This window comes from Mauremys mutica, chromosome 3, assembly GCF_020497125.1.
Source record: "Mauremys mutica isolate MM-2020 ecotype Southern chromosome 3, ASM2049712v1, whole genome shotgun sequence".
NCBI lineage: Eukaryota > Metazoa > Chordata > Testudines > Geoemydidae > Mauremys > Mauremys mutica.
The window spans coordinates 167,501,331-167,514,590 of record NC_059074.1 but is presented as its reverse complement, the minus strand read 5'-3'; the positions used below and the strand labels follow the sequence as shown (position 1 = coordinate 167,514,590).

The 13,260-nt window shown below is 41.1% G+C and overlaps 1 protein-coding gene across 2 annotated transcripts; it reads left to right on the top strand.

Annotated features, from left to right (window-relative positions):
- The first annotated feature begins 608 nt into the window (after positions 1–608).
- TRAF5 (TNF receptor associated factor 5) lies at positions 609–13,260 on the top strand. Of its 2 annotated transcripts, none has more exons than XM_045011291.1 (10): positions 609–823; positions 3,564–3,621; positions 4,958–5,059; positions 5,897–6,061; positions 6,854–6,931; positions 7,323–7,397; positions 7,655–7,747; positions 9,416–9,556; positions 10,127–10,295; positions 11,600–13,260. In XM_045011291.1, exons 1-10 carry the CDS (start codon positions 609–611, stop codon positions 12,175–12,177), a joined length of 1,674 nt encoding a protein of 557 aa, XP_044867226.1. In that variant the 3' UTR covers positions 12,178–13,260. The 2 variants fall into 2 exon arrangements, with proteins under 2 accessions (XP_044867226.1, XP_044867225.1); XM_045011290.1 differs by having other exon boundaries at positions 4,958–5,073; positions 5,869–6,061.

Below are 13,260 nucleotides of genomic sequence, written 5' to 3'. Positions count from 1 at the left end.
GAAAAATAGAATTCTAGCTTTCTGGTGTAAATTGGTGATCAATCAGAAGGAGAAGTATTGGTCTCCAAGTCTTTGACCTCTGTCAAATCTGTACTTATGGTTAAATCATCATTCTTTCTTCCAGTTGCTGTGAACCATGGTGAGACATTACTCTTTTTGAACTAGTTTAAATGAATTATTAAAGCTGTGTGGGCTCAAATCCAAGGCATTTTTATTACTGTATGTAGAGTTTTGATGTCTGGGATTTGTAGGACCAAGTTACGCCTAATTGAAGTCTGTTGTAGTTGTGTTTGAGTAAGGATTGCAGGATCTAACATAAGAACTAGGGAAAAGTAATCTCCTTTCTGTTGGGGAGAAATTTTCGGACCGTGAACCTCTTCACAATCATAATTTATTTCAGAGCTAGTATCAATGTTTATCATCATTCTGGAGTGCCTTGATATTTTTTTGTACTGCTGTCTAGTAACTGATCCTGCATTCACATCTGAAATCTGTATTGAAGTCTACAGCAAGAGAATGAGTCCAAAAACATGCTAATGTTCATCTTGCATAATCATAAAGGTACTTAAACTGAAACTCTTTGACCTTGACTTTCCAGTACAGCTTCCATGGCCTCTGAAGAACTTACTGGTCTCTCAAACAGCTTTGTACGCCAGAATTCCACCAGTGGCATTTCTCTAGACTTTGAACCTGACGCTGACTACCGCTTCGTTGAAACCTTAGAAGAACGGTACAAATGTGCCTATTGCCACTTAGTCCTTCACAATCCTCACCAGACAGGATGTGGTCACAGATTTTGCCAGCATTGTATTATTTCTCTGAGGTAAGAACAATACAGTTCTCTCTCTTCCCTCTAAAAAATAATTTTTCCCCCCAACATTTAACAATAGTCAACATCTTTCGAAAGTCAACAGCAAATGCCATAACAATATTAAAGGACTTACTCCAAAGCCTGTGGAAGTCAGCAGAAAAATTCATTGACTTCAGTGGGCTTGTGCTCAGTAACAGACCTCATAACAAATCATATGAGATGATGCTATGCGTGTGTAAAAGTATGTAGTCTCTGTGGTGTAGCACAGAGGTGGGCAAACTACGGCCCCCGCGCCACATCCGGCCCATAGGACCATCCGGCCTGGCCCTTTAGCTCCAGCCGGGGAGGCTGGCCCCCAGCCCCTCCCCAGCTGTCCCCACTCCCCCACAGTCTTAGCTTGCCGTGCTGCTAGTGCTCTGCCTGCCGCTCCTGCCGGGCAGTGCAATGGCATGGCTGGCTCCGGCCAGGTGGTGGGGCTGTGAGCTCCTGCTGCTCTGAGCAGCATGGTAAGTGTGAGTGGGTGGGGGGGTTGGATAAGGGGCAGGAGGTCCCGGGGGGCAGTCGGAGGACAGGGAGCAGGGGGCGGTTGGATGGGGCGGAGGTTCTGGGTTGGGGGGGTAGTCAGGGGATAGGGATCAGGGGACGTTGGATAGCCGTGGGATTCCCAGGGGGGGCTGTCAGGGGGCGGGGGTGTGGATAGTGGTCGGGGCAGTCAGGGGACAGGGAGAGGGGGAGTTGGATGGAGGTGGGATCCCGGGTGGCGGTTAGGGGCGGGGGTCCCGGGAGGGGGTGGTCAGGGGACAAGGAGCAGGGGGGATTGGATGGGTCGGGAGTTCTGAGGGGGACAGTCAGGGGGTGGGAAGTGGGAGGGAGCAGATGGGGGCGGGAAGCAGTCTGTTTGGGGAGGCACAGCCTTCCCTACCTGGCCCACCATACAGTTTCGCAACGCTGATGTGGCCCTTGGGCCACAAAGTTTACCCACCCCGGTGTAGCAGGTTGGCAATGTTAGCCTGAAACACTCCAATCTGGTAGTAGGTGTTGATCAGGCTGTGGGAAGGCTTAAGTTAGTTCTGCTGGCTCACAGAGGCTGGCAGCTTGCTACCCCTCTGAGGTGTTCTCTAAATATAAAAGGTATATTGATCTAATTAAATCGGTTTAGAAACTGATGTGTGTACGCAGAAGGGGGAGGTGGATCAGTTTACCTCAGATTCTGTATCAATTTAACAAATCTGTTTAACTCTTGTATGTAGACAAGACCTCAGCTATATGGGAGACTGGAAAGAATCTAGGGGGTGAGTGAGTCTTGAGTTAGGCAACCCTAGGAGTGGTCAAACCCACACAGTAGGATTGAGCTGAACTTTATACTTTATTCTGGTTAATTTCTCTGTTATAATAAAACCAAACCCCAGGAAGGGAAGAAGTTTGGACTCTACTCAGTGTGTGGACAGTATTTGAAAGCAGACTGGGAATGGCACCTATTCCTATTGGGCTAAAGATCCATAAGTCTCAAGATACAATCTGCCATTTGGGGATCAAGGAGTGTGTACGTGTGTGTGTGTATGTGTCTGGGTTTGTTTGTTTGTTTGTTTTTTAAAAAGTCCCTAGTACATTTTGTATTGGTGGTGGTGAGGAACATGAGGTCTTTCTGGCAATTGCAAACAAAGTAAATCATGTTGTGGGTCTGATGCAGTTGTTTTCAGATAAAAATTTTGAGCTTTTATACTATAGAATATGACAGGTGAGAGACCATCCAGCAGGGTGATTGAATGGGCATAAAACTCCTGTCTGTCACCATAATATCAAGGTGCCTGTTGTTGTTTGCGTTAAACAAACAATCGTTTATATTGGTGGTTAGACTGATCCCACTCTCACTTGCACTGGTGTGACTCCTTTGACTTTAATGGAGTTATAGCATTATAAATCTAATACGAGATCAGAATCAGTCCGATCCTGCAGTCAGCTCACAGAGGTCTATTGACTTCATGGGGGCTCATCACAGGTCAAAGGGGTTCGTTCACCCACACAGATCTAATTGCACAGTGGGGATACATTGATATATGGTCCTTTATATAACTGAAGGTTGGAGTTGGCCATGTAGGCTTCACTGAAACTTTGTTGCACAGATAGATGTCAGTATCTTTAAATATACTTTTTAATGTTTCATATTTGGTTCTTTCTCTTTTGGATTGTCACTCCTTGGATAAGATGTCATTAGGTTTTTTCTTTCTTGCCCTTTCTTTTTAGTATTTCTGATAACTTGTTGAGATAGTTCAGGACATTTAAAAGGTCTCAAGCATGAAAGGGAAGGCATTGCTTGAGTTAGGCAAAGGATAATAATCCTTTCACCTACACTGTGAAGTTTTTCCCAAATACAACATCATTTGCCAGCAATATATAGTCATGGGGTAATAAAATTATGTTAATTAAAACCAGATTTATTAATAATGGGATATTTTTTTCCTCCTACTAAATGCAATTCCTACTTAATCTGAGGGTAGAACATGGCTTTATAATTCTTAGCACAATACATTTTCAAAGTGTTATTCAAACATTTAATTCCCATTTGCAGTATTGAAAATTAGCAAGGTGCATTATGGGGCTTTTCCCACTGGTCACTGAAGCATCTGATATTGGCCACTAGGATAATGAAGTTGATGAACCAATGGTTTGAATCAGTATGGCCAAGCCTATGTAGAAGGAATTAAGCATTTTGTGAATTAACATTTTTCTGCCTTTTTGTTTCTTTATTTAGAGAATTGAATGCAGTACCCACCTGTCCTGTAGACAAAGAAACAATAAAAGTGCAGGAGGTAAGAAAAGGAATAATTCCGGTAACTATGGTTGCTTGGACATCCAGCTTGTAGGGGGAAGGGTCTGCAACAGAAGAGTGAGATAAAGTAGGGACAAAGGCAGCTCTCAGCCTTTAAATTAACAAGGGCACTGGCACCTTCATCTCTGGAAACAATGTGCAAGGAAGCTCTGTATTTGGTGATGTTTTGTTGGTGAAATAAGACACTAACGCCTTATAGCTGGAGCTTTTACCTTGCACTCCACTGAATTGTTTCAAGATAAAGTCATTTTAGTACTTTGTATTGGGAGTCCTGCCTGAAACTCAGTGGTATGTGGCCTATACCCACAGATTTGGTGGACTCATAAGATGTCTCTGGTCTTGAAATGTATTTACAGCAGAGAATAGGTTTCTTATTCTTTTAATTCCTCCTCCGATTCTGGTTATTTAACAGTACTTAGTTTTAACATAATCTGCCACTTTGCCTATTTTCAGTGTAATTCATTAATCCTGCACATTTCGTTTTTGTTGGTATTCTTTTTTGTAGGCAAGGTCACACAATGGCTATTTTTTAAGCCACATCCTCTTTGGAATATATTTATTTGGCCCAGAGTGTGAGCATGAGCCCTCCCTCTACCCATGTGTTTCTGCCAGGGTGCATTCACATCCCCCACCCAGCAAGGAACTTGGGTATCAGGTTGTGCCCGTCATTCCGCGTGTTAAGGATGTTGTAGGTATTTCACCCACCATTTTATTCAGTGGATTCACCCTCCTTTTACTGTGTGCACGAGTTGTGGTGGCAACAGTAACACAAAAGGAAGATTTGAGGCCATTAATACAATAGTAATACTTTGTGCTTGTTATAGTGCTTCTCATTTGAAGATCTCAAAAGAAGGCTGACAATCTGCTCTGAGAGCTTAATTTGGCTCTCATCCAACAAGTGGAAGATGCTTATGAGCAATGCATTGTATCCCCTCCTCCTAGAAGCTAAAAGCATCACCTCTACAACAGCTTCAGCCCAATGCAGGTCCTAGAATGAAAGATCAAGGTTAGCCTCAGTCCCAGGTTTCCAAAGCTGCAATACGATAGGTAGCTCAATGCATAATCCATGTAGTCAGCCTGTTTTTATTTCATGTTCAAAGCATCTCACTGTTGTTCTTAGTCTCCTGATATTGTCAGTGATTTCCTTTTACTGCTATTCTCAGTATATGTTTTCAGCATGACATTGTTTGGAACCACACTAGCAGCTGGAGTGGACGCCTCTCATTTAAAAGATTTCTTGTGGCAGGTTGCTGTCCTTTGTGTTCTTAGTGATGCAAGTTCGTATATTTTGTGAATGTAGGTTGCTTCCTTTGCAGGTGTTCAAAGACAATTGCTGTAAAAGAGAAGTTCTCAACTTGCAAGTATTTTGCAAAAATGTTCCTGAATGCAATTCAAAAATAATTCTGGGACGATATCAGGTTAGTATTAAAGTATCTTTATACATATTGGCCCAAATTCTGAAGTCTTTAGTCAGTCAAAACTTTGACTTGTCATAAATTAATTTGCTCTTTCCCCTTTAAACTATTGTCATTAGGTTTCAGAGTTATTATAGCATTGAGATTACTGTAACTAGAGTTTGGCCTAAGTACGTACGTCTTGATTTGACCTATTCAGTGTACTACTATATGTAAATGTGAAAATTAAATACTAAGCCGAACCTGTTGCAGTTGTTAAGTCCACATCCGTTATATTTTAAATAATTGGCTTAATAAGGACTCCTGTTAACACACATCCTTTCTCTTTGTGACAATGTCTCTGTCTTTCAGCTGACTCAGTAAGACAGTACTACATTGGGTCACATTCAGGTGGTTTTCTCTGCTCCTAGGAGAACGAAAAACAGTAATTTTGTTAAAAAGAAAGTTAAAATTCTGTAGAAACTGAGAGAAAGGAGACTCAGGCATATAGATGCCATGGTGATGGACAGTCTGTGAGAACCTAGAGAAAGAAGTATTGCTGCTGCTTGCCAACATAAATTGTTTCAGTTTGGTTCCTGTTTGAGATATTAACTGGACAAGGAGTGGAAATCAAAGCAAAGAGTCTCTGAATCTTCAGACCTTTCTCTGAATTTAATTATAGCACCATTACTGGGAAAGTGTTGTTTTGGTTTTCTTTAAATAAATCTATGTAGTGTCTTAATATCTCTAGCAGGCACTTTGGTATTTAAGGGCACAATTAACCATAATTCTAGCCTACTCAATGCATTCTATACTCGTGACTTTTAAAATACGATGGTGTTTTGTTGTTGCATGGCACAGGATCACCTGCAGCAATGCTTATTTGAAAGTGTTCGGTGCACTAATGGTGAATGTCGTGATCAAATTCTTCGGAAAGATTTAAAAGATCACCTAAGTCTGCACTGTAAATTTCGAGAAGAAATATGCCAGTACTGTAATCAATATGTGGTTTCAATTAATTTAAAGGTAAGATTGCGAAAGATTTCCTAAAAGTTCAGCTGTTTAAATTACTGTGAAAAAAGTTCCAAAGTTGCTGTGAGGTTTTATGCGTATGAAACAAAATTCATGTAAGTATCTGAAGAACATATAATACATGTATTTTATAACAATATTGATAACTGTAGGTACAAAGTTGGATTGAGTTCCGCATACATCTGTTCCCTTTAAAAATACTTTTTAAAAAGAATTAATATTTTTAAAAATATTTTAATATTTTTATTACTGACAAATTAGTAAAAAATTGTGTGCGCATGCTGAAGCCAATGGGCCAAATTTATCTTTTCAGTCCGTGGAATTACACAAAGGACAGATTTGGCTAAATCTGGTTTTTGAATATTTCAGCCAAAATGATTTAGTTGTTTCCGAGATCAAGGCAAGGGGAAAGTATGTTGTTTTGCTCATATTAAAAAATTCTGGCAGTATTTCCTTTGAGAGGACCTAGGACGCTATGCATGTTTTTGAGGGTTGAATTAAGGTTGCACATGCAACTTTTAATTCTGGCATTTCCTAACTATTTAATGCTTGATTTTTGCAACCATAACATTATTTTAACGTTGGTGGGGGGGATTGGTGTGTTTGTAATTATTTTCTGAATGCCAACAATGTGTGTGCTGATGTAAGTATGTGCTGCTGTGCAGAATATATATCTTGCCTACTCCGACTTGCATGCACTGTCTGATCTTAAAAAAGAAATGAGTTATTCATGTATAAAAAGTCTGGTGTATAAGCCATTCCTAATCAATCTTTTTTCCCCCCCAGAACCATGAGAAAAATGAGTGTCCTGATTTTCCTGTGCCTTGTCTCCACAAATGTTCTCAGATCATTCTGAAAAAGGAGGTATTATTTGTTTTTTCACTTACTGTAAGTTGGCAAATTGTATCATTTTGTGAAAACTAGAAATTGCATTGTAGGCCTCACTGGTCCACATTTGGTATGAATTTGCTTCATTTCTCTAGATACTACTTTTGTTTGTTCCTAAAATCGATACATGACCTCATCAAAGCATATCATAGGAACGTGTTGTGCTTTGCAGAGCTTTTGCACATTGCATTATTGTAAACCATCTGTCTCGTTTGTTGACACTGATTAATCAGTCTCCATTGTATGTGACAAATGGTATCTTAACATCACTTTGGCCATTTTGCACCCCTTATGCAGGAGTTTAGGTTCAGTGAATGTAGTATTCAATAATTTTATCACTACTTATTTGTTTTGTTAATACTTGCAGATGGATAAGCACTTCTCTGTGTGTCCTGAGGCAGAAGTAGATTGTCCCTATAAACAATATGGCTGTCCTGTACAGGTACTGTAATCTAGATCTCCATTTGTACTGTGATTGCAGTTTGCCTCCAAAAACCCTAAAGGCTGGTAGCCTAAGTAACTATTTTTCTGTTCTCTCACAGTACCTTTCAATGTGATTTAAGATATCAAAGTAAGCAGTTGGAGCTGTTCATCTGTTTTTGAAGCATGCAGAGAAACATTTAACCACTTGCCCCAATAGAAATTTCTGTTAACAGCTTATTTTATCTGCCTTTATTTTTTTTACCCTCCTGCCCCCAGATTAAAAGAGGAAAGCTTGCAGAACATGAGAATGCTGCTCTGAGGGAACACATGCTGCAAATTTTAGACAAGAATTCCAAACTGGAAGAACAGGTAATGAACATATGTAATGAACACTCTTCAACAGAGTGTTTAACTGGTAAAAGAAAAGTCCAGGTTGCACATGTGTTGGGATTGGCCCAGCCTCTTCTTTAAAGAATATTAAGATTTTCATCCCACATTGTTCAACCCAGTCAGAAACCCTTTCCAGTTAAGCCAATAAGCTATCGGGGGTTCTCAAACTTCATTGCACTGTGACCCCCTTCTGACAACAAAAATTATTATATGACCTTCGGGGGGTGGAGCCCGAGCCCTGACATCCCAGGCAGGAGGGCCAAAGGCAAAGCTGCACCACCCAAGGGCGTCGGCCCCAGATGGGGAGCCTGTAACCTGAGCCCTGCCACCCAAGGGTGAAGCCCTCGGGCTTCGGCCCTGGGCAGTGGGGCTTTGGCCCCGGGCCCCGGAAAGTCTAATGCCAGCCTTGGCTATCCCATTAAAATGAGGTCGCAACCCACTTTGGTGTCCTGACCCACAGTTTGAGAACCACTGAGCTAGACTGAACCTCCACCCCCGCACAGCACCCTTGTGTATTCACTGCCACCGCTCTCCTTGTTGTTCTTCACCCCACACTCTCCCTTTTGGGGGAAGGGCTGAGGACATGGCATCCTAAGTTTTGTCTAGGGGTTCCATAGGAGACTGGCCCGGGGGTGGCAAAGATGCAGGTTCAAGGTGCCCCGGGGATTCTCAGTCCATGCCCTGTTTACAGGCAGCACCACCCACTGTCTTCAGCCCCTTTCCTCTCAGTGGAGAGGAAGTTGCAGCCACTTTGGAATGCACAGCAACCAACTGCTCTCTACCCCCAAGAGATGTTCCACCTGGGGTTTGTATCAGCAGAAGCAGATATAAACCTTGGAATGAATTCAGACCAATGTTTGTGTTTATTTAAAAACAAAGGCGCAAAAACAGTAAATGATTCTGAATTCTACAATGTATTTGGAGTATTTGGAGCCAGTGCTTCCCCCTAACTCATCTGTTACACTGACTAGGTACCAATCATTTTAGTGCAATGCATTTTTAATCCATCCTACCACAATTTGGTTCTCTGTCCCCCTCTAGTGGCTAGGTTTCCTACAGCATTTGAACTACAAAATCTGGTTCTTTAGCTAAGCCAGGGGTCACTTTCAGAAGTGGTGTGCTGAGTCTTCATTTATTCACTCTGATTTAAGGTTTTGCATGCCAGTAATACATTTTAATGTTTTTAGAAGGTCTCTTTCTGTCAGTCTATACTATATAACTAAACTATTGTTGTATGCAAAGTAAATACGGTTTTTAAAAATGTTTAAGAAGCTTCTTTTAAAATTAAATTAAAATGCAGAGCCCCCCGACCAGTGGCCAGGACCCGGACAGTGTGAGTGCCACTGAAAATCAGCTTGCGTGCCGCCTTTGGCACACGTGCCATAGGTTGCCTACCTCTAAGCTAAGCCAATAAAAGCTTATGGTTTTTACACACACAGGCAGGGATTCCATCCCCACCACTGCCCCATCCAGGGACTTTGGGTTAATGTTTTGAAATAGGAAAATAGTTGCTATATCTAGCTATGTTGGTGCAGTCACATCAATAAACCTTTCCAGGTGTACCTGTATAGCTTCCATACGTTTTAATCTATTTCCTGGATGTTCGGATAGTCTTGAGTTTTCGCTCTTCATTTTTCCATTGTTTAGATATCCGACCTATATAAGAGTTTGGAATTTAAAGAGATTAAAATCCAACAGCTAGCAGACACAGTTAAAAAGTGTGAAAAGGATTTCAGACAGTTTGCACAGCTGCTTGGTAAAAACAGCAATTTGATGGTAAACACCCAGGTGAGACATTTACATCATCTTTCTGACAAATTGCTTTTTTATTGCCTGGAATACAGTTATCCAGCAATAGTTGTAATTGATACCAGGACAATAGCAAACACCAGCGTTCAAAGCCATTTATTGCATGAATTTGGATTAATCTCTGGAGTGAACTGTGCCCCGTATATGGATTTAAACCACAATTGTTTTTTAAAATATAATACATATAGCCTTCCCATTATAATTAATATGGGTGTTCCATGGGAGTTCGACCAGAGTAAGACATGCTGAATAGGACTCATAGGGCCAGTTTTCAATTTCAGTTATGCTGGTGTAAATTAGAGTAATCAAATCAGTTGAAATGAAGGTAATAAATGGTGAATGGTAATGAATTAGAAATTGATTCTTAGTGAATGAATGTTGAATTAATCATGAGGAAACATTTGAAGGATTCCAAAGACATTCAAGAGTATCCTTGTTTGCAATATGTAGTCAATATTACTATAGTACAAAGACATTTTAAAATCTGAAATGAAATGATTAATTTTATTAATGTGTGTTCATTTCCCTACTCCTGCATTAAACTTGAAGACTCTTGCCAGTCATATTGATAAATCTGCATGGCTGGAAACACAAGTGAGGCAGCTAATACAAATGTCAAACCAGCAGCAAAGTAAATTTGACCTGAGGCCACTGCTGGAGACTATTGAAAATATAAAGCAGAAGATTGCCTTTATGGAGACATATGATCAGCGTTTAGGTATGCTCCCATTTTTTTCTCTTGCATTTTTTGAGTAAAAACTGGTGTTACTAGAGGCTGTGCTGTTGTCTATCAGTTTGGATCACTTCCCCATCAACTTGTTTGCACACATTAGCCTGGTGAGGCTCTTCAAGATGAACATCAGCCTTAACAAAAAGCTTAACCAAAATTATGTTGTTGTTTCTGTGATAAATGTCCTTGATATTCATGGATGACGGGTAAACTTTGCAATAACTTGCACTGAATTGTGCCCTCTGTCCACCCTTCTTTTACTGACCGGAATTCTTGGTGCACAGCCCTTTGGGTGACAAGGTTTGTAACTGCGGTGGCAGTTATCAAAAAGTGTAATAATCCTACAGTGAAGTTATTATAGGATTCTGAAGTTAAAAACATTTAGTCTGAGAGTGTCAGGGTAAATTTACTACAGGAAGATTACACTTTTTGGTAACTTCCACTGTACTTAGGTTATGCTGCTATTCGTTACCCTGTTGTTTCCTTAAATTCCAGTGGGCTGCTTTTGTTATCGTAGTTGTTAGGTCAGATTCAGGAAATTTATGTACAACAGGGTTCTATGTAAGCTGCTTTTGTCATGCAGCCTGTAATGCTCTGCTATTGTAGGACACATGGGGCTTGGTTCTCCTTTCACTTCTATGGTGTTACTCCTCACTCTCACCTGTGAGCTCAGAATTAGGCCCCATAGTGTCAGGTTATTTTTCCTGCTACAACCTGAAAACACTAGCATAAATTATTAGAATAATCAGTGGCACTCACTGTGCTGGAGAATGCAAAGAACACCTATGTCAAAGATGACGCTCCATTCTTGAAAGCTGTGAATTTAACTGACCGAGAGGAATTATGAAAAGTACCTGGAACACAACTGTTTTAATTACAAAGAAATGCTTTTTGAATAAATGACTAGAACACAGATGTATGTTTCCGACAGATCTGAACCAAAACCCCGTATAGCTAAACACACCCAAACTTGAAGGAAGTTGGGATCCAAATCCAAAGTTTGCATCTCTGTCACATCTCTAAGATGCATGTGTGTCTGCAGTCTTCAAACGGGGGTCTTTTGTGCTGGAATTAAGAGGATTCTCTTGACTCAAAGTATGTTAATGGCAGCAGACTCACTGAAATGGCCAGTGCCACAAAGTTAATTGTCTTGTATAATTCCTGTGATTCCCCAGTTATTTCTAAATGCTGGGCTCTAGCCACTTAGTTGTTACTGTCCCCTGGTCTGTAATTCACTTTGTCTCAATGACAATTTTCCCTAACTGGATGTTTCATGTGTCTTTCTTCCCCAGTTGTTTTGGAAGGCCAGTCCACCGAACATGATGTCCACATCAGTATTCACAAAGCACAGCTCAATAAAAACGAAGAGCGGTTTAAGCTTTTGGAGGGCACATGTTACAATGGAAAACTAATCTGGAAAATCATGGACTACAAGATGAAGAAAAAAGAAGCCTTGGAAGGCCGCATTGTCTCTATATTTAGCCAGCCTTTTTATACCAGCCGCTGTGGGTACAGATTATGTGCAAGAGCATATTTGAATGGGGATGGCTCAGGAAAAGGGACGCACGTCTCCCTGTACTTCGTAGTGATGAGAGGGGAGTTTGACTCGTTGCTACCATGGCCTTTCAAGCAAAAAGTTACACTTATGCTTCTGGACCAAAGTGGGAAAAAAAATCACATTGTGGAAGTCTTCAGAGCCGACCCTAACAGCAGCAGTTTCAAAAGGCCAGATGGAGAGATGAATATTGCCTCTGGATGCCCAAGGTTTGTGGCGCACACTGTGCTGGAGAATGCAAAGAACACTTATGTCAAAGATGACACTTTGTTCATGAAAGTTGTTGTGGATTTAACTGACCTAGAGGAATTATGAAGTACCTGGAAGACATGACTGTTTTAATTATAAAGAAATGCTTTCTCTCGGTTACTATTGGCCAGTCTCATACAACAGTGAATTGCCACTAGTCCAACTATATTTTTGACTGCATAATAGCTACTGAGTTGCCAAAGCACCAACCTTTCTTTCTTTTTTATTTTTTCGATACTGTATTTAGGGGATTCATAAGTCCAGTTTGATGGTGTGAACCAGATCAATGTATTCAAACCAGTATTTTGACTCTGTTCAATATATTTTGGCAGTGAATGCTTGGCTCACATCTCAAGACTGGCGTTTTAAGATGAAACTACAGTAGGCCCTTTGGAACCCAGGCAAGTTTGTGGTTCCAGTCACTTATAAACATCAATAGGGCTCTCATCACAGTGGTGTCTAGGTGCATTTCTTGTGGTTTTGCGAGGGAATCATTTCAACACTGCCTGAATATGAAGAGATTAATCCTGATCCCAGCAGCAACCTGACTTTTAAAAACCAAGGGAGAAAAGCTGAGCCAGGTAGGAAAAACCTAGCCAGGAATTTTAGAGCTCCTAGTTATTGGAAAGTCTGGATGAAGATGTCTTGTAGTTCTGGCCTGCTTACTCAGCTGTGCTGAGCACCCGCAAATCCCAGTGATGTCATTAGTGTCCCCTATGTTCCTGCTCGGTGCTTCGGGCCAGATCCCGATTTCTGATGAGCATCCCCAGTCCCCATTAGAAGTCAATGGAAGCTGCTGGTGCTTATTGCCTCCCAAGATATGGTCATTATTGGGGTTCTCAGCCCATCTACTAACCTACAAGAGTAGTTGAGTCCACTGCTGGAAGGCAGGGGCAAAAGCTCTGAAACTTTTGCTCCTCTGCTGCCTGTGGAGTATTTTTTTTTGTGGCTTAGCTGCCCTGCAGTGGCTCAGAACTTTGGAAAACTGCACTTGAAGGGTTCCTGCTAACATGCAACATTCTCCAAAGATGGAGAAAAGAGTATGTGTATGTGGAAGCATTGCTTTAAATTAGGGCTGTTGGCTAATCACAGTTAACTCATGCGATTAACTCAAAAAAATTAATTGCGATGAAAAAAATTAATCACCAT

Excerpts from the sequence above, each read along its gene's own strand:
- TRAF5 (XM_045011290.1), top strand. The coding sequence starts at position 609 with ATGGCCTCTGAAGAACTTACTGGTCTCTCAAACAGCTTTGTACGCCAG. Across the intron at positions 824-3,563 it reads CATTGTATTATTTCTCTGAG|AGAATTGAATGCAGTACCCA; the intron begins GTAAGAACAATA and ends TTCTTTATTTAG. Across the intron at positions 5,074-5,868 it reads TATCAGGTTAGTATTAAAGT|GATGGTGTTTTGTTGTTGCA; the intron begins ATCTTTATACAT and ends CTTTTAAAATAC.